The sequence below is a fragment of the Pituophis catenifer genome, unplaced genomic scaffold (genome assembly GCF_029215685.1).
Source record: "Pituophis catenifer annectens isolate HBS135680 unplaced genomic scaffold, rPitCat1.0.hap2 SCAF_2, whole genome shotgun sequence".
NCBI lineage: Eukaryota > Metazoa > Chordata > Lepidosauria > Squamata > Colubridae > Pituophis > Pituophis catenifer.
The window spans coordinates 126,602,126-126,620,167 of NW_027256882.1; the positions used below are offsets into that span (position 1 = coordinate 126,602,126).

Below are 18,042 nucleotides of genomic sequence, written 5' to 3' on the forward strand. Positions count from 1 at the left end.
TTAAAAAGGGAATGTTTTATTTGTAAAAGAGACTTATGAGAAACAAAGCACTTACAGTATTTCCATAATATACTGCACTTGCTTTTTGCTAGTCCCAAAGCAAAAAGAAATTTTTAAAATTCCCATTCTTCTCTATGATGTTATGGATTTTCACTTTATACTCACCTGCATCCAGACTACCCGTTGCTGCTAGCCAACCCACGACTGGCGGAACGGCACCAACCACAGCTCCTACCCATGTATTCACAATGCTAACTCTTTTGAGAGGCGTATAGCAGCAGGAATACAGGAAAATGTTGAAGGCTCCTAAGGCACCAATAAGAGGATTTACTCCAAGGATCAGCAAGGTTATTGCTGGAACTGCACAGCAGATTCCGAAGGAGACAGCAAGCAGAGGACTGTTTAAAAACAAGAAACAAGAATTTGGAAGGTATCAGTAAAGGATCTAAGATCAACATCTATTAGCATTTTCTCTTGTCCTAAACTTTTCATATTTTTAAGTCCAATGATGACAATCAGCATCTATAGAAGGGTATCTCTTTGGTGATATACTAAGTAAGCTGAAAAACTGACAGGCAGGTGAAAAAGAAAAGCAAAATGCATTGCACCATTACTATATTTTGCTGACTTGTTTTTTACACAGCACAATGGAAGTATGGGAAATACGGTGAATTTCTGTAGGCAGATTAAATAAGTAGATGGAAATATGTGTGATTTACATTAAATATATTATGCATTAAGCATCCATCCAGAAATTCTGATGCTGCTTGTACATAGTTATAGATATATTTCCTGCACTAAATTTTAATTAACCATGCACTGCTTTACAGAAATCTGTACTCAAAATGTATTGCCCTGGAAAAAAAATAATTTATCAAAACTCTATAAACCTAAACTATGGATTTTATTAATGTTCCAGCCATAACTATGTCAACTCTCAAAAGCACAGAAGAAATTATTTTTAATAACATATCTAAACATTTGGTGTGGATTTTTATACTTTCATACAGACCACTTATAGTGTTTATTTAGAATCGCAAAATAACCCCAGGACCGGCTCTGCATCAATCTTGTTAGAATGCTAAGAAGGAAGAGATGTCTGCCTTTAATTTAACTTTTAATTAAATGGACCAGGGCAACAATTTGATAAACTGAAACATAATTTGACCCATTTTACAAGCCCAACTGTGGATTTTGGTAATTTAATTTAGCGGATTGCAATGTTTATTACATTTTTTTCACAAGCTTTGGAGCCAAGAAAACTATACACAGCTTTCAATGAAAACATGTGAAACACTAACACAGGGACCTAATTTGACACAACAGTGTAAACTATGACAGAATATTGTTATATGACAAGCTTTATTGCATGAACCCATCACTTGCAAACGGAGGCAAGCCTATTGATTGATTAATTCTGCCTCAACGGGATGTCTGAACTGACCCCAATTCAAGCCATTAGCAAATGTTAAAGATCATATTTTTTGCTGAATGGGCTGAAGAGAAGGAAGGACCCTTAACAAGAAAGAAGAAACAGCCTGAAGTTTGGTTCATTGCTTTAAATGTTACAGATTTTTTTATTGGACAAAAGCAGGAATTAAACAAAGTTTCTTCTTACAGTGGAAACAGAAAGCAGTAAATAGGGTCACAGCCCTGTTGGAAATCTACCTCCCATGAAGATCCTGTACATTAAGTTTAGGGAGGAAGGCTGCTGTGATCATTGCAGTGACTGGTGGACTGTCCTAGAGGTGAATGACTATGAGTCATTCTGTGGCTGGAACTGGTCTTAAGGTTCATTACCAGTCATGAAGGGGTCTATGACAATTCGCCGCAGTCAGTTCGCCACAGCCAACTCACTTTTGAGGTTTGCCCAAATACTTTTCAATATATGAATATTGTTATGCGTCTAGATTCTGAAAACACCAATGTAGTAGTAATAATAGTAATACAGATCATTCCAGGAATAGTTTTTTTAAAAGAAGAAAGCTGTTTTTGTAGCTTCACAAGAAAGTTACCAGATCCTCAGGCACTAGACCTTTTTTTTTTTTTTTTTTGCCATTTAATTGTTACCAGGTGCACTTCACCTTTAAGCAGATACTTCTGTTTCCAAACGTTGAGTTGGGAGTTTGGATGATTGTCAAAATCAAAGACAAGGGAATATTGTAGTGGTCAAGTTTTGATTGCTGGGAGAACTTTAAGAAAATTCAAGTTTTCCCCCTTGGCATTTTATTGTTTAGTTGTAGTACAATTGGAGTTGAGATAAAAAGTTGAGAGTCAAATCCATATTAAAACATCAAAAACAATGGCAATTTAGGACAAATTCCCCTAGTTTAACGTACTCCATAAGAATCAGGGAGGACAAATGAGGATGTTCCAGGTTCTTGGAACATCCCCATCATTCCATGCCCTGAATGATGGGTTTGAAAACTAACAGATTTGAAAGATTACACATTAACTATTTGTTTTGTCTATATATTTTGATTTTAAATAAAAGCTAAGAGCTTAATGATGACAGCATTTGGTTTAAAGAGAAGTACGGTAATCCCATGGAGGAAATTGACTAGAAAAGATAAAGAAAACACCAAAGATTAGGATTACTCAAAAGAGGTCCTTCACATTGAACAGAAAAATTCATGACGCACTTAACTTTAAACAATTAAAGAAATCACATCTTTTTCCAGACTTATATGGTGTCATAAGCTACTCCTGGTTGTCTCAAGTTACTTTTGCATACATAGTCACTTGATAAAATGATGTGGCTGCTTTAATGATTTGAAGCTTAATATACCAGATGACACCAGATATATAGCTTAATATATATTTGGTGTTATAAAAATTGCAAGAAGTACCAATGAAACTAAGAGCTTCTATGAATGTGCATGTAAAAGATTTTGCTTTGACATCTCTTCTGAAATGAAAGCATCAAGATTTTGTCTTGGACAGCGAGGTGGATAGCATATAATTTAATAAATAAACAAAAAGAAAAAGAAGCTGAATTCTGGTTCACAGATTATTTTCATCTTTAGTTTTTAATGATAATTAACTAACAAGACATGGCAATTGACTTGTCTCCATAAATGGAAACTCAGTATGGTCTTAGAATCATGCTTCCCTAATAGTTTTTGAAAAATACAAGCAATTTGCAGGTTAAAATATACAAATTTCATTCAACTGAGCAGTAGCTCAGCAGTAGCTTTCTTGAAGTACCTTATAATGTAATTAATCTGCTATAATCTATTTATGTCTAAACCAAAACCCAAACAAGAATGCAAAACACAGTATCTACCCTGAATAATGTTGAAGGTTTCATATGTAGGGCATCCACGATACTGTATAATATACATACTGTTGCTATTTTGTTTGAAATTGCTTCTCTCAGAGTAAAAATACAGTATTATGCCACCTGACGCACAATAAATCCAAAAGGCAATGTTATCTAGGATTAGAATTTTGTCTTTTGGATACATAAAAATGTTCAAAAATAGGATGTTTTATTTATCTATAATTTTATAGATATACTCTCCATTAGCATGTTTATAGCAGGGGAGTATAACTGGCCAAAAATAACTGATTTTCTGGTTCCATGAGGTTACAGAAATCATCTGCTTTATAGGGCTAAACAGCTTTCGATCATTGGTCAAAATAAATAATTTTCTACATCTTACAAATTCATGTCAGTGAAGGGCTGATTATTCTGTGTGGAAAAAAACACTGTCACGGGATTACATGATGACTGAAACATTCTTATATGAATACAGGTAGTAGTCTGTGATGGTGCTGGTTAAAATTTACCCTTCCATAAAAGCTACTATATATCAATGTGCTTGATTACAGAAATACCAAGTGGAGCTTAATAATAGAAGCTATTTATATTGGCAGTATATAAAACGTGAAGCATTTTCTACATGCAATAAATGTTTGCATTTTGTATAGTGCGATGTGGAATATTTTCTCCCCCAAAACATCGACTATCCAACACTTCATTCTAGAAGGAAAAAATTCAGCTCAGGTTCAAAGTCTACAATAGAGAGAGAAAAAAAGAGCAAGTTTACTCTGGCAAATTCAATGCAGTCACTCTTAAGAGTATTTGTGTGACAGTGACAGACCCCGCAGGGTACAATATGTTCCATTTCCCTGAGTGTAACATCTGTTCAGTTGACAAGTCTCAAGCAGATTTTTCTGTTTGCAGACATAGCCTGGAAGCTGATAATCCAGCTGGTGTATTCTGTTTCTAAATTACCAATTGTAACAAAATAGTAATCAAGAATTATGACAAATCTTTGATGAAGGATGAAAGGGATATATTCTGTATTTAAGGTAAGGAAAAGTTAGTTTGCATCAACAAAATATGTAAATCTTGATCAAACATACACAGCTTTTTCCGACATTCCTCTGAACCATCTCCACTTATTCCCACAGTGCCAAATGGCAAACAACTAGGGCTTGCTGAAAACAGAGGTGGATAATTATTTTATAGAACAGGTTATTCTAATTTACTTTCATAATGTTTCAATGAACATCAACGAACCTTCATGGAATTCCTTGTTACTCAAAGCACAGCATGTCATATCCTACATTCTTCTAAACACTATTTCAAAAAAGGTACCAAGGCATAGCAGAGACATGGTTTTTGATTATACAGTGGTTAACAATGAAAATACTCCAGAAATTAAATTATGAACATTAATCCTGTTTATTCTAAAGACAGCAGCTCTTTAAGATCATAAACACAGACTTGGAAGACACAACCCCTTTGATCTTTTGTTTCTTGTCTCACAATGTTACACTATTTCCAGATGGATTCAAGTTCTTTTGAAAAAGTCAATATGCAAGACATCAAAAACAAACACGGAAGCAACAACAAAAAACAAAAAACAGAGAAGGGAAGAACAGAATAGGATTTTTCAAACCTTTCTTTCCACAATACACAATGTCTTGACTTAACAGCATCTACAATAATTAAAGCCCAAACTTACATGTTTGTAGTCTAATTATTTTATTTATTTAAATAGAATCACCAACTCTTGAGGCTAATAAAAGCTACTCAATGGCCTAAAACAATTATAAATGACTACAAAAGCAGGCAACATCAAATCAAAAGTCTCTGCCCTGACTCAGGTTTTATTTTATTTGGGTAAAAAAGTGCCTGGCTAACTACTATAAGAAACGATGCTGTTCTTGTATTTTATTTTGTAAGTATTAAATTATGCCCCTCCCCCTTTCTTTCTTTGCTATATCCCTGCCAGGTTTTCTCATTTATTCCTGGCCTCTTTTTTCCAGCCCTGTCCATTTTCTGAGTGCAGTCTTGGCCTGCCAAAATGTGGAAACCTGAATACCACACTTGGCGCACTAAAAGGCTGTCTGGCTCTGCTTTGTAACAACAGAACAAACCAGACATTAGCTGAGCAACCACAGCAATTGTGAGAACTGCAATGGTCAATTGTATGAAGCCTATCTTTAATTAACATCTCGGGGTCCTCACGTTTCTGACTTGGTATGCTGATACCTTGTGTTCACCCACAGAACAAGCTACTGACTGGCTCAAATGGCTTGGGCTAACTTCTGAGCGAATGATAATGGAGAAAGCATTTGTAACAAATTAAGAAGTCGCCACAAACATGCGAATCCTGGCACTTCCTCAGTGCTGAAAGCACACGCTAACTTGATCCACATACCATTTCAGGCAGCTATATTTATATGTAGTATAATACAAACCACATTTACTAACATTTTCAGGTTCGAAAAATACCACAGCAGTAACGATAAAGTGAAACTAGTATGTAAGGAATATGCAGCCCCTCCGAACTAATACTTATTTCATGGAAGATTATTTTTCTTTAAAATGAAAGAAAACAAAGGAACACCCCCCCTCCCCAAATTAACTCACACATTATGAGAATTACAGGAGCTTTATCTGGCATCTGTGTAAAATACGGCCATTCACATACCCATCTTAAACTTTAAATTATTATTAAAAAGTGTCCATTATGCTTCTCCTTTAATACAATTTAAAGGTGGCATTTGTGACCTCCAGAATGTTTCAACACATAAGTTTTAACATTCAATTAGTGATTTTAATCAGAAATTTTGTTCATGTCTAATGAGATATATCTTCCAATTAACAGGAAAACATACTCTAAGCATGAGCATTGCTAATTTATTTCTAGAGCCACCTCTTCTTCTTTGATGGGGGGCACACACAGGAAGTAACAATGACATCCTTTAAGAGGAGGAACATTGCTATAACATTTTCTCTGGGATTGGTTTTTTTTTTTTTTATGTTTATGAATGAGCAGGAAAACTGACACCAGATCTGCTCTTTGCAAAGACACAAAATTACATTAACCTGAACTAAGTGTAATGAAGTAAAAGGGCACTCGTTTAAGCAAACAAAATAGGCATTACTAAAAGGGTGGTGGTGGGGGGGGGGAATACTAATATACATATTCACTGATTCCTCCAGTCACTCATGCAAAAAGGTTCATGACTCATGAAAAGGACTGGAGACTGTTTGGTTTTAAAATTGAAATGCAAAACTAAATTACAGTTTTAATTGAGAACTCAAGTCTCCTTCGATCAATCCAGAGGCTTTGGGTTCTTCTCCACCACTCATGCCTAAAGAATGAAAAATGCTTTAGGTTTTAGGTGAAGGTGGAAAAGAATGAGAAGATTATAAAATCCTCTCCCAGGATTTTTGAAAATCTTTACTTACCCATGCAAATAAATATATAATATCCTGACTTTGTCTTCTGGACACGTAGATTTTTAACAGTCTTCACAACAAGGGAATTGATAAGTCAGGTGTTCTGACCTAGGCTTCCTTAGAAAGCATGAATCAAAGTCTCAGTCCCACAAAACCTCTTTTATTTATACGACTGTAAATTACTTTCATTTACAATCCGCAAGGCTTGATAAACAGTCTTTCAGAGGAAGGTTATCAACACCCACCTATCTCACGGGGGAACGCTGCCAGAGAGCTAATTTCCAGATGCAGGGCAAGTCCAAACTTGGCACAGAGTCACTTGCAAATCTTGAGTTGGCCAAATAAACTAATTGCTTCCTGCAAAAGCTCATGTCCTGTTCGCTCTTCTTTTATGTCTTATGGGAGGGGCCAATCATCTCCAAGCCTTATTCCCAAGATGACCCTGTTTTCTTAATTGTTCTTGTCGTCTGGCAGCTGTATCTGCATGCACACAATGGAAACAGGCTCCCGCTGTTCTTCTGCCTCGCTGATGTCAGACTCCAGAGGCTGCACATAACTATCAGATGGTCTTGGCCCCCTCTCTGCCTCCGATGAAGACCCCTCATCCAAACTTTCCCCAGCCCCCAGGACTGGCCCCAGTTCCTCCCCAACCTCCTCACTGTCTGACTTTGCTGCCAGCTCTGCTGGCCGCCGGGGGGGCCACAACATCAGGAAATAAAAGATAATACAAAAAGTTCTTTATGCATGTTTGAAACAGAACATTGTGCACCTTAGCTGAATATTTCACATCAGAGAATAGAAACTGAGTAAAGCAAACAATGAATTCCCAATTTGCTTTTGCCATAATCTACACATTTTTTATTGTTCAATATACAGTGGCATAAGGATGCAAAAATACCCAACTTGCCTGAAAGGTTTAAATCTATGAAATAAGAGAGGTATACTACTCTTAACCTCCTAGGCCAGTGATGGTGAACCTTTTCGGCACCGAGTGCCAAACCGGAATGCAGGTGCATGTGCGTGTGTGCGTGGACCAGAACACTGGAAACCTGAAGATCAGCTGGCCAGTGTGCACATGCCTGTTTTTTGGCCGTTTTGGGGGGCCATTTTCAGGCCTTTTTTGGGGGGCTGTTTTCAGGCCATTTTTTGAAAACACCCCCAAAACAGCCTGAAAACGCCCCAAAAACACCCTGGAAAATGGCCTGGTTTTTTAGCTGTTTTTCAGGCCATTTTCCGGCACTCTGGCACCTGCGAAGACCAGCTGGCCGGCATGCATGTGCACACCAGAAATCAGAACAGTGGCAATGGCACGTGTGCTCACAGAGAGGGTTCTGCATGCCACCTCTGGGACGCGTGCCATAGGTTCGCCATCACGGTCCTAGGCTGTGGTACTTTTATTTCACTCAGAGATCTCAAAGACTGAGCAAAAATGGCAAACTATATAAATCAAAACTCATTCTAGAACATACCAAATAGGTTTATCACAATAGGTTTTTCAATTCAACCAGGTTGTTAGGAAAGACTAAGCCAGATGAAAATGACTTCCCTGAGATTTGATGTTGGTAGCCAGCCAGCTCTGTGTAGTGATTAAGGCAGTGGTGGTGAACCTTTTACTCACTGAGTGCTGAACAGGTATGCGTGTTGTGCGCTTTGCTATCTGCGCTAACACCCAGCTCCTCCATGTGCGCGCAACCGCACCATCTGCGCATATGCACGGTTTTCACGCACACAAAGCATGTGCACGAATGCCATCTATGCATATGCGTGCTGCAGGCAAGTACTCTCGTGCATGTGTAAACACGCGCACATGCTCAGGAGACTTCCAAAGACCAGCTGAGTCTCCTGAATTGCGCACATGCGCACCGAAGGCCCAAACACCAGCTGGGGTGCGAGCGCATGCACAGTTGCAGGTGAATTAGCTCCTCGGCACCTCGGGCACGCATGCCATTGGTTTGCCATCACTGGGCTAAGGTATCAGGCTAGAAACCAGGAGGCAGTGAATTCTAGTCCTCCTTTAGGTACAAAGTCAGCTGGGTGGCTTTGGGCCAGTAACTCCCTTTAAGCCCTAGTCATAGTCAAGCCACTTCTGAAATATTGCCAAGAATACTTCAGGGACTAGTCCAGTCGCAGTTTGTTCATTTATTCATTTAATTTCTATAGCCACCAAGTGATTCTAGACCAGGAGTCATTAAAAAAGAAGTAATGCCAAAGGACTCTAGTTCAGTGATTTAGTCACTGGTATACACCTTCCCTTAGATTTGAAATCTTCACCACACTTTTATTGTATTTTGTATACTGAACCACTGGGCAAATTGTACACGATTTGGAATGCATTATTATTAGTCTTATTTCTCATCTATTATGAAGAAAACAATTACCAACAAAAGAGTTAATGTATAATGCTACTGTATGTAAACAGAGAGCAAACCACACTTTCACGCACTGATGATGCAGTGCAAGATGCTACCTAGTTGGGTAATAAAATGTCTGCAAATATACTATCAAGCTCAGAAAACAAAGACACCAGAGAAGACAATATTCAAAGTTACTAAATATAACTATGGTTATTGTAATGTTGCCTCTCCTGTTAGCAAATATTTGGTACTGACTTCAGGACAAAGAACTTTCTGGAAATCTTCAAAATTAACATGAATTTTTTTCCGGAAACTATTCTGTTTTGGAGAGAAATTAGAGATTAGAAATTAGCTCTGAAATTCCAGGATTTATTGCTTACAGTTGAGTATTGGACAGTTCCAATAAGCTCCTGGCTCAAGTTCTAGTTGGCTGGGAATGATCTGCTTTATTTTTTTAATGATATATTAGTAACATATATTTTTAAAATATATTTCTCTAATTGTTATAAGTGCTGAGTGTTTCCTTTGTAGAGAAAGGATACAAATCCAATAATGAAAGTATATAAAATAATTTTAAAAGTTAATTGGGGCTAAGAATAGGAGATAAAATTCTCTCATCCCTATTTTTATACAAATATGTCTACTTTACACTTCATAGATTTCAATACAAAAACTATTCGTGAACGGCCATGTATTATCAGTATTCAGGTATATTTTTGTTTCCATTATCCTAAGTATGGAATATGACCTGTAAACTGAGAAATCTGAGGAAAATAAAAGTGATAGAATTACTGCTATTTATTTGATTAAATCAGATAGCTGTAGAGAGGAAGATAAACCAATGAACTCAGAAGCATCACCCCTATATTAAGGAACAATGGTTTTCCTCACCTTGTAAAATCTTTGTGATTAATGAAGTCAGGTCAACAGATAAAGTGACATACAATGCAGCCAATACATTCCCATTTACATTCATTATAATAGAATAGCTAACAAGATCCTTTATTTTGTTAAGGAGTAATGTGGAATCCACAAAAAATCATTAAGTAAAGTAAAGTAAAGGCCTTAATGCTTAAAAGCACTTAGGGAAGGAATTTTGACAAACATCATAATATTTAATCTCCTGATAAGGCCTTAATAACTTCAATTGTTTGGAAAGCAGAAATGCCTTTGATGTGCAAAGACTTAGAAAAGAAGAATAGTTGAACTGCTAATACCTCTGATACTGTATGAGGGAACCCAATCTCATCAGTGATCTACTGAAGTATTCTTGATTTATATTGAAATCATCTGGCTGAGATGGAAGAAGCATAATAAAGGCTAAAATCTTCTACAAAAAGACTTATTTGCACTGTATCTTCACAAATGCTTTTGAGTAAAAACAAAGACACTTTAAGAATTGTTAATTGAATATATACTTTCAGTTACATTTGGATAGTGTGGTAGCTAAATAATATGAATGCTTCTGTACAGTGTTAATACAAATAGACATAGCAGAACATTGAAATTATTGTAGAAATATATTTCTCAAGTTCTGAGGAAACTGAAGAGCCAAATTATACTCATTTTTGTTATATTATATTTTTCTTTTAATACAGTACTGAACACCTCCAAATTTCAGATGATCAGGGGCAGTGTGTACAACAATTTGTGCTCTATTAATATACCAGTTTTTAATAAAATTCCAATTACAGGATTTAGCATTCTTTTAGATTAGTTTATGTTCTATAATCTATGTTCCCACCTTTATTATTTTTAAAAATAACTCGAGGCAGCAAGCATACTTAATATTCCTTCCTCCTCCTTTTTCCCCATAATAACAACTCTATAAAGTGAGTTGGGTTGAGGGAATAGAGAGACTGTTTTCATATGTGAAGTTAGAGAACATTAACCTAACTAACAATACAAGATAAAAGTATCATCTTCTTGCAGTCTCGTTTTTCTTCATGCATTAGGTATAACCTCATGAAGTAAACAAGATGAAAAAACTAATCTAAAGCTTTTCAATTTCATATCAGATTTTTAGATTTTCTTGTAGTTTAGAACAGCAAATGTGTTTGTTTCATTTTTCATTCTCAGAAACTATTAGCTAGAAGACAGCGTTAAATAAGAATTCCCACTCTCATTACCAACGTTCCCCAAAAAGTTGTTTTGTAGACTATGGGCTATTTGAGTTCATGACAGTCATTATTTTACCTCTCACTGATGATTTAAAGTAATTGCAACAAAGAAGCAGTCTGGAATAATGGCATAATAGTAGTAGGAAAATGGAAATCTAATTTTTAACTCCCCTACTCTACTGCAAAATCATATGCCTCAAGGATCTATGACAGCAAAACCATGAATGGGGTCCCCAATATTTACCCACCCACAAATATGAAATATTTCAGCACCTTAATTATTCCATGAAACAAGTGAGGTATATACTCATAGATACACATATACACACACACACACACACACACACACACACACACACGTATATGAATTCAAGTGTGTGTATCTATCCATTCATTGTCTATCTATCTGATTTGGATCAAAAGTAAGCTTATAAAGTTGTACATAAAATCATTTTTTAAAAAGTGTCTAGTACTGCAAGAAGCCTTTTAAAGATAAAATCAAGTCCAGAAAAAAAAAGATATTAAATTCCCTATTCAGTTTTTTTAATAGAATCAAACACATTGCATTAGCACTGTTTTCCATACAAAAAGGTTTACCATTTAATAACTGATTTCTGAAGCAATATATTATAAATGTAATATATATTATATTGGCTTTTTTATAAATTAAAAACTCTTAGTGTAAAGGCTACAACAATAAACCGTTTTGAATTTTTATTCAGAAAACACATGAATAAAAATTAAGAAATTCCGAGTAATAGCCAACCTTTCATGGACATACCTTTGCTCACATAGTGACTTTTCTGCTTCCCACTGTAGCTTGCTTACCATTAAATTGTTTCCCAACCCCCAGGAATAGTTTTTGTGGATACTGGGGGTTAAAGGAAAGAGAGGTAATCGGTTTCACTCTGTTACATCAGGAGTAGATGCTTGTAAGAAACCATCTTTTAAAAGCCACTTCTTTAGATTACTGCTATTAAAAACCAATTCAACTGACAGAAATGTGGCTGAAAGAAACAAATATCTCTTGGATTCCTGACATGGCACTTTTAGTCCAAAGTTGCCAGCTTCCCTTTCTTTGCAAAGAAATTTGTACTGGCTACATTAAAATATCACATAGCTATGTAAATTCATTTCTTTCTCTCTAAACAAGGAAACAGATAATATACGACATCCCAGCTTTGCTGTCAAAGAGCATATAAGCTGTTGTTTGAAAATGTAATTGACCCTGCATCTTAACCAAACTAAAGGCAATTAGTTTTCCCAGACCTTAACCAATCTCAGTTGCAGATGTTCCATTTCCTTTGCCCAGAATTACAGACGTTAGCAACTTTATAAACAAATCAGCCTAGTTTAAAGCAGTCACTTATTTCTTGAAAAATAGCCTCATCTCTTTCATTTTTACAACATTACAACCATTTTTAAGAATACTTCATTTCTTTTTTATAAAAATATGAGATTGTATGTTTGCATCTGTATTTTTGTACTTGTATTTTTTTAATTTTGCTATAATTACTATTGCTATTATTGTTTCTTGTTTTTCATGCTGTTCTTAGATTTTTCTATCGTTTCTATTTATTTATACACCTCCCGTAAAGCTGCCATTACTGGTGATTTAGAAGGGCAACGAAATTATCAAATTACAGTGACTGATTACAAGGCAATCAATCAAAAGATATTTAGAAAAATTAAATAGTGAAAAGAACAATTAATTTAACTTTATTTTTATATTATTTTAACAGTTCTCATGAGAATCTCTACTGCACTAAACTTACAAAATAAGATATGAGAACAGAAACAGCATGTTAAAAGTACATAAGTCCTTCTTTTCCTTCAAGCACATATTCTGCAGAGAATCAAATTCTTATTTTCAAATGTATTTTTTCCAGTTGGAAAGGGAGGAGAAGAATGACATCAATGCAATGAGGCCTACATTCATTACTGTTGCATTTGTGTAGAAAGGTTTTTCATTATTTCAATGTTATTCTTAGATGAAATTATGTACAACAGTTACAACTCAGAATCACCCAGAGTTCTATTTGAAACACAGTAGTCCTCGACTTAGGACCACAATTGAGCCCAAAATTTTTGTTGCGAAGCAAAAAGTTGTTAAATGAATTTTGCCCCATTTTCTAAACTTCCTTGCCGGTTTGTTAAGTGAATAACTGCAGTTGTTAAATTAGTAACACGGGTGTTAAGTGAATCTGGTTCTCCCATTGATTCTGCTTGTCAGAAGGTCACAAGGTGATCACAGGACCCTGGGACACTGCAACGGTTCTAAAGACATGCTAGTTGCCCAGTGAGCGCATGACCATGGCGATGCTACAGTGGTCATTAGTGTGAAGAATGGTCGTAAGTCACATTTTCAGTGCCGTTGTAACTTTGAACAGTCACTAAATGAATGCTTGTACATTGAGGACTACCTGTAATCTAAACATTCCCTGAACTTAGTTTTATCTCATCATCTCATACGTAGAGGATCTTCTATAATAAGGATCCCCAATTCCTGGGCTGTGAGCCATTCAGAACTTGGACGCGGAAGCAATGGGCAAGCACACGCACACACATCCCTACTTGTGCAAGCAACAGGTGAGCATGTGCTCTCCATTTGCCTCTCCCCCCCACCGGTCCACAAAGGTTGGGGTACTCAGCTCTATAAGGCATCATAATTCTGAGAATGCAACAACAAGGACCTTCCTATAAAATTACTGATATGTACATGAATTCTTATTCACAACCGCAGAATAAACTATGTATTAATAGCATGCATCTTATTTATATCTATCCATGTCCAATATGGTTGGTTATTTGATTGAATCCCAAAAATGGAAAGACAGAAAGAAATTAAAAAATAGAAAGAAGAATGGTCGGAGTACAAATTGGCAGTTCTGCCCTAAAATACTGAACCTACTTGCTCTTAGATAACAATATCATAACCAATAATATATAATATTACAGCTATTGATAATGAATATATTCATTCATCATTCAGTTATTAAGTATCTCAAACTATAATTGAAGCATGGCATAAGAAATAATAACAACATATATTATCTTATACTAGAGTGACAATTTCACCATCTCCCTTCAATGTTATTTTTTATGGCAGGATGTCTATTTTCTATTCCTTTCCTACATTTAGGTTTCAATGGTTTCTGTTTTTGCACATTATCACCTTTTCTGAAAGAGGTGTTCATGCTTTTAAATATTTGTGCAGGGACCCTGAACAGATAATTTGAAATTTAAGGTAAAGCAAACCAGCATGCAAATGAATATACAAATCCCATTACCCAGATACGCCCCTTTCAGAAAAAAATATTAGAATATAAACTGTGATTTTTTTTTTATCAAGTAGATTCCAATAAAATGGGTGAGAGAGTTCTTTGTGTATCTTAGTCTCTGGAATGCAAACTCTGCAGCAATGACTATGCTAGCAATGCCTAATTAAAGTGTAAACCCTGGTATCTGACTTGCCAAGTTGATAATATGTAAGCTGTCCCTTGTTTAAAGGCCTAATAAACTCAACCATTTACAGAAGAAATGCACTTTTTACGTGACTTACTGCAAATAGAATTTGAGTTGCAAGCCATTTAGCATCCGAGACAGTTTGGTAATGGACTTGCTGAGTAGTGTCATTTTTGAAACTACTTGGCACATGTTGAATAACGGGCCACTGTTGGTTAGATAAAGTCTTACAAGATTAAAAACAGAGCCAGAGTGCCAGAGAGTTGGATTGCCTTAAAGCAAAATGTATAAATACAAATGTAAATAAATTTAATAGGCTCCATAAGGAGAGTCTATTCTCAGATAAATTTTATTATTTAACCTAAGCAAATGGATATTTTTGAGAATATATATCCAGTTGCTTTCTGGTCTCTGAGTTTTAAGAAATACATATTTTTGCTTGTTATTTCCATAATAAAAAGTCAAGTCTTTTTTTACTCATGGCAGATTTGTAGGCATACCTTGCACATTTCTTGAGGAAGCACTTTGCCATTGTCTGCTGTCAGGGGGTCAACTCCCCAGTTTCGTCCCCAGCTCTAGTTCTCTTAACCTCTTTCCCTTCCAACTGTTATGCAGACTTGACCCAGCATAGTTTCCAAGCCCAGTGAAGATCAGTTTATTTCTGCTTAATGTTGACAGAATTATCTGCCTAGGTTGCCTTGTCTCTAGTTCCCAATGGCTATTAAAAAAACCCAAGAAGCCATTTAGAGCATCTTTCTTAGATCTTGCCTAAGAATTCAATAGAGAGAACTGCATCTTCTGATGTGAACATTCTTCTGAGTTTTGACACACACAAAGCTAATGCTACAATCTTCCATTGCAAACCACAGCATACCCCCCCAGGGCTGCCTTAATTCACACAACACAGTAACATTGTGGGTGAAAACAAGAACTTTTCACATTCATAATTATTATATGAGGAAATGACTTTAGTGATATTATTAGAATGAATGTTGATGTCTAGAAGTTTACTTGGTAAGAAACTCTTTATACTTTTTAGTCTTTTGTAAAAACGGCTATGTATTTTAAGGGACTTTCAAATTGATCACCATGAAACAAATAGTTATGTAAAACTATATTTTGAGAGACTCTGATGTTACATTTCATGCCTCTGAGGTAGATTTTTGATTCAAACATTCATCACTTATAATTGCTACATATGACATGGTGTATTCTATTGTGTATTCTATAATGATATTCTGCCATTATAAAGAAATGATTTGACTTGATTTTATTTTTACTAGTGTAACAGCTACTGTTATGCTAACCTACCAATGTTTTCTTAGCAAATATATTCATGCAAATCATATTCATTTACATTATCTCTATCCCCAGTAAGATTTTTAAAACCATTACTGGATCTTCCATAAAATCACAGAACCAGTTTTCTTAAATTTGTTTGATTGATGCTTTTAATGGTGAATTGCCAAAATTCATATCATATTATTTCATACTATAAAATGCAAACATATAACCTCTAGTATAACATTAGAGGTTATCTTTGAATTTTTCTCTCCAATGTCAAATACAGGTTTCATTTAGGAGAGGGAAATCTAATGTTGGATTTCCCCTTGAATTTTAGAAACTAACTTTTCACAGTAACAAAACATTTTATGCCAACAAATCTTAAAATAAGCAGTTTCTGAGTGTTTACGTGTAAAGATAAACATATCTATCTTTATGTTTAAAAGATAAACATATCTTTTTATGTTTAAAACCTTGCTACCTCAGTACCACCCTAATAATAATAATAATAATAATAATAATAATAATAATAATAGGTTCTTATATTATGATTACCTCCTCTCTTATTGGTTTTTCTTCTGATATAGTATGCTGTATGGAGTTAAGAAATATATTCTATCACATTTATTGACAGGAACAGAAGATTATGAATAATTAAAACTTTGTTGAACAATAACATAGTATGAACAGATAATATGATTATAGTTATTGTTTAGAAACACAGAACTCTCTGCTTACTTGTAAAATAATAGTTTACTTTTTTTGAATGGACCACCAATGTTTCTCTTTTTATTTCTTTTATACATACTATCTCCTTACTCTGTTACTTCTTCTCTCACTCCTTTCTCCCTCTTCTCTTAGTTTTCTGCCATGCCCACTTTACACAAAAGTGCCATCAATAGAAGGCATCTGTTCAACTATTTCAAACATGAATGGTACTTTAGGGACTGGACAGGGTTTTGACTTTCATACTGTTCATCATCTCCCCAAATGCAGAAAATATTTAAGTCATCTTAATAAACAATCTCACACTACAATAGTTGCATCAGGGTGAAAAAAAAATAACGTGTGCACATTTTCCTACTGACATCTGTTTAGCCAGGTGAAGTAACAAATATCTAATATTGATGTTATCTACCATACAACTATTTTTAGTTGAATATCACAACAGACTATAATCTAAGATTCTACTTTGTCATGACTGCTTTTGAAGTGAAAAAAGTTGCCCTCCATTATTTCTCAAGAAAATTGAAATGGCAAAAATGGTACATCCCAAAAGTTTACTTATATTGGAGGTCACAGTGAAAAGGATTATAGGATACAATTGTTGTCCTTCTTCAAATAGCTAGGTTCTAGCCCCTGCTGTGTTGTGACATAGTAGGCTAAGACAACTCCATTAGGAGTGTGTATCACTCCTCAGCAGTGGTCTTCAGAAGCAGATGGAGGGCTATTTACTCAAATGCACCATGACTCCTGGCTTATATATGAGCATCTGGGATGTTTCCTAACTGGATGTGATGCACAATGCACTTAAATTTATCAACTGTCCCACATGCAATTAAAGGCCTTGATAAATAATACCATGGCAAAGGCCTCACAGTTGAATTGAAAAGCAGCAAAGCGTGAGGGTCAAATGTTTCCGTAGGATTTCTATTTAACACATGCAATTGCTTATAATGGAATGTCCCTACCAACTTGCAGCAGTCATTTTCCAGAGAGTATAACCAAGAGAAACAGTGCACTGAATAGACAATGACTTCTGCAAACATTAAAGTAAAGCCACTTTGCACATATGAGTTTTATTCTTGCACATAATTTTTTTTAAAAAAATGCACAGCAGAAATTTACATCCCAGAATTATAATTTCTGATCTGAGAAAGCATACAGATCTTGTATTGTGCATAAACCAAATAATCTGCAGACGGTGGGGTTAAATAGCCACTGCTGCTCCAGACAGTAGGCATTATAACATTCCATTAGTCACCCTTTGATGTAGGTTTTATCTCCTCTAAACTATGTTCTAGCCCAAGGATTTTCTTTTCACTGACTGTTATGCAACTACCTAAATGAGAGGAGCGAATAGGTATCCCACAGCTTAGAATGCAAGGGGAACATT

General features: G+C 35.5%; 1 protein-coding gene across 1 annotated transcript in view; it reads right to left on the bottom strand.

Annotated features, from left to right (window-relative positions):
* The window catches only part of COX10 (cytochrome c oxidase assembly factor heme A:farnesyltransferase COX10), a 122,518-nt gene that overhangs the window by 18,600 nt on the left and 85,876 nt on the right, over nucleotides 1–18,042 (bottom strand). The window contains exon 6 of the mRNA XM_070934539.1: nucleotides 166–398. Coding sequence (XP_070790640.1) covers nucleotides 166–398 — 233 coding nt within the window. The remainder of the gene's footprint in view (nucleotides 1–165; nucleotides 399–18,042) is intronic.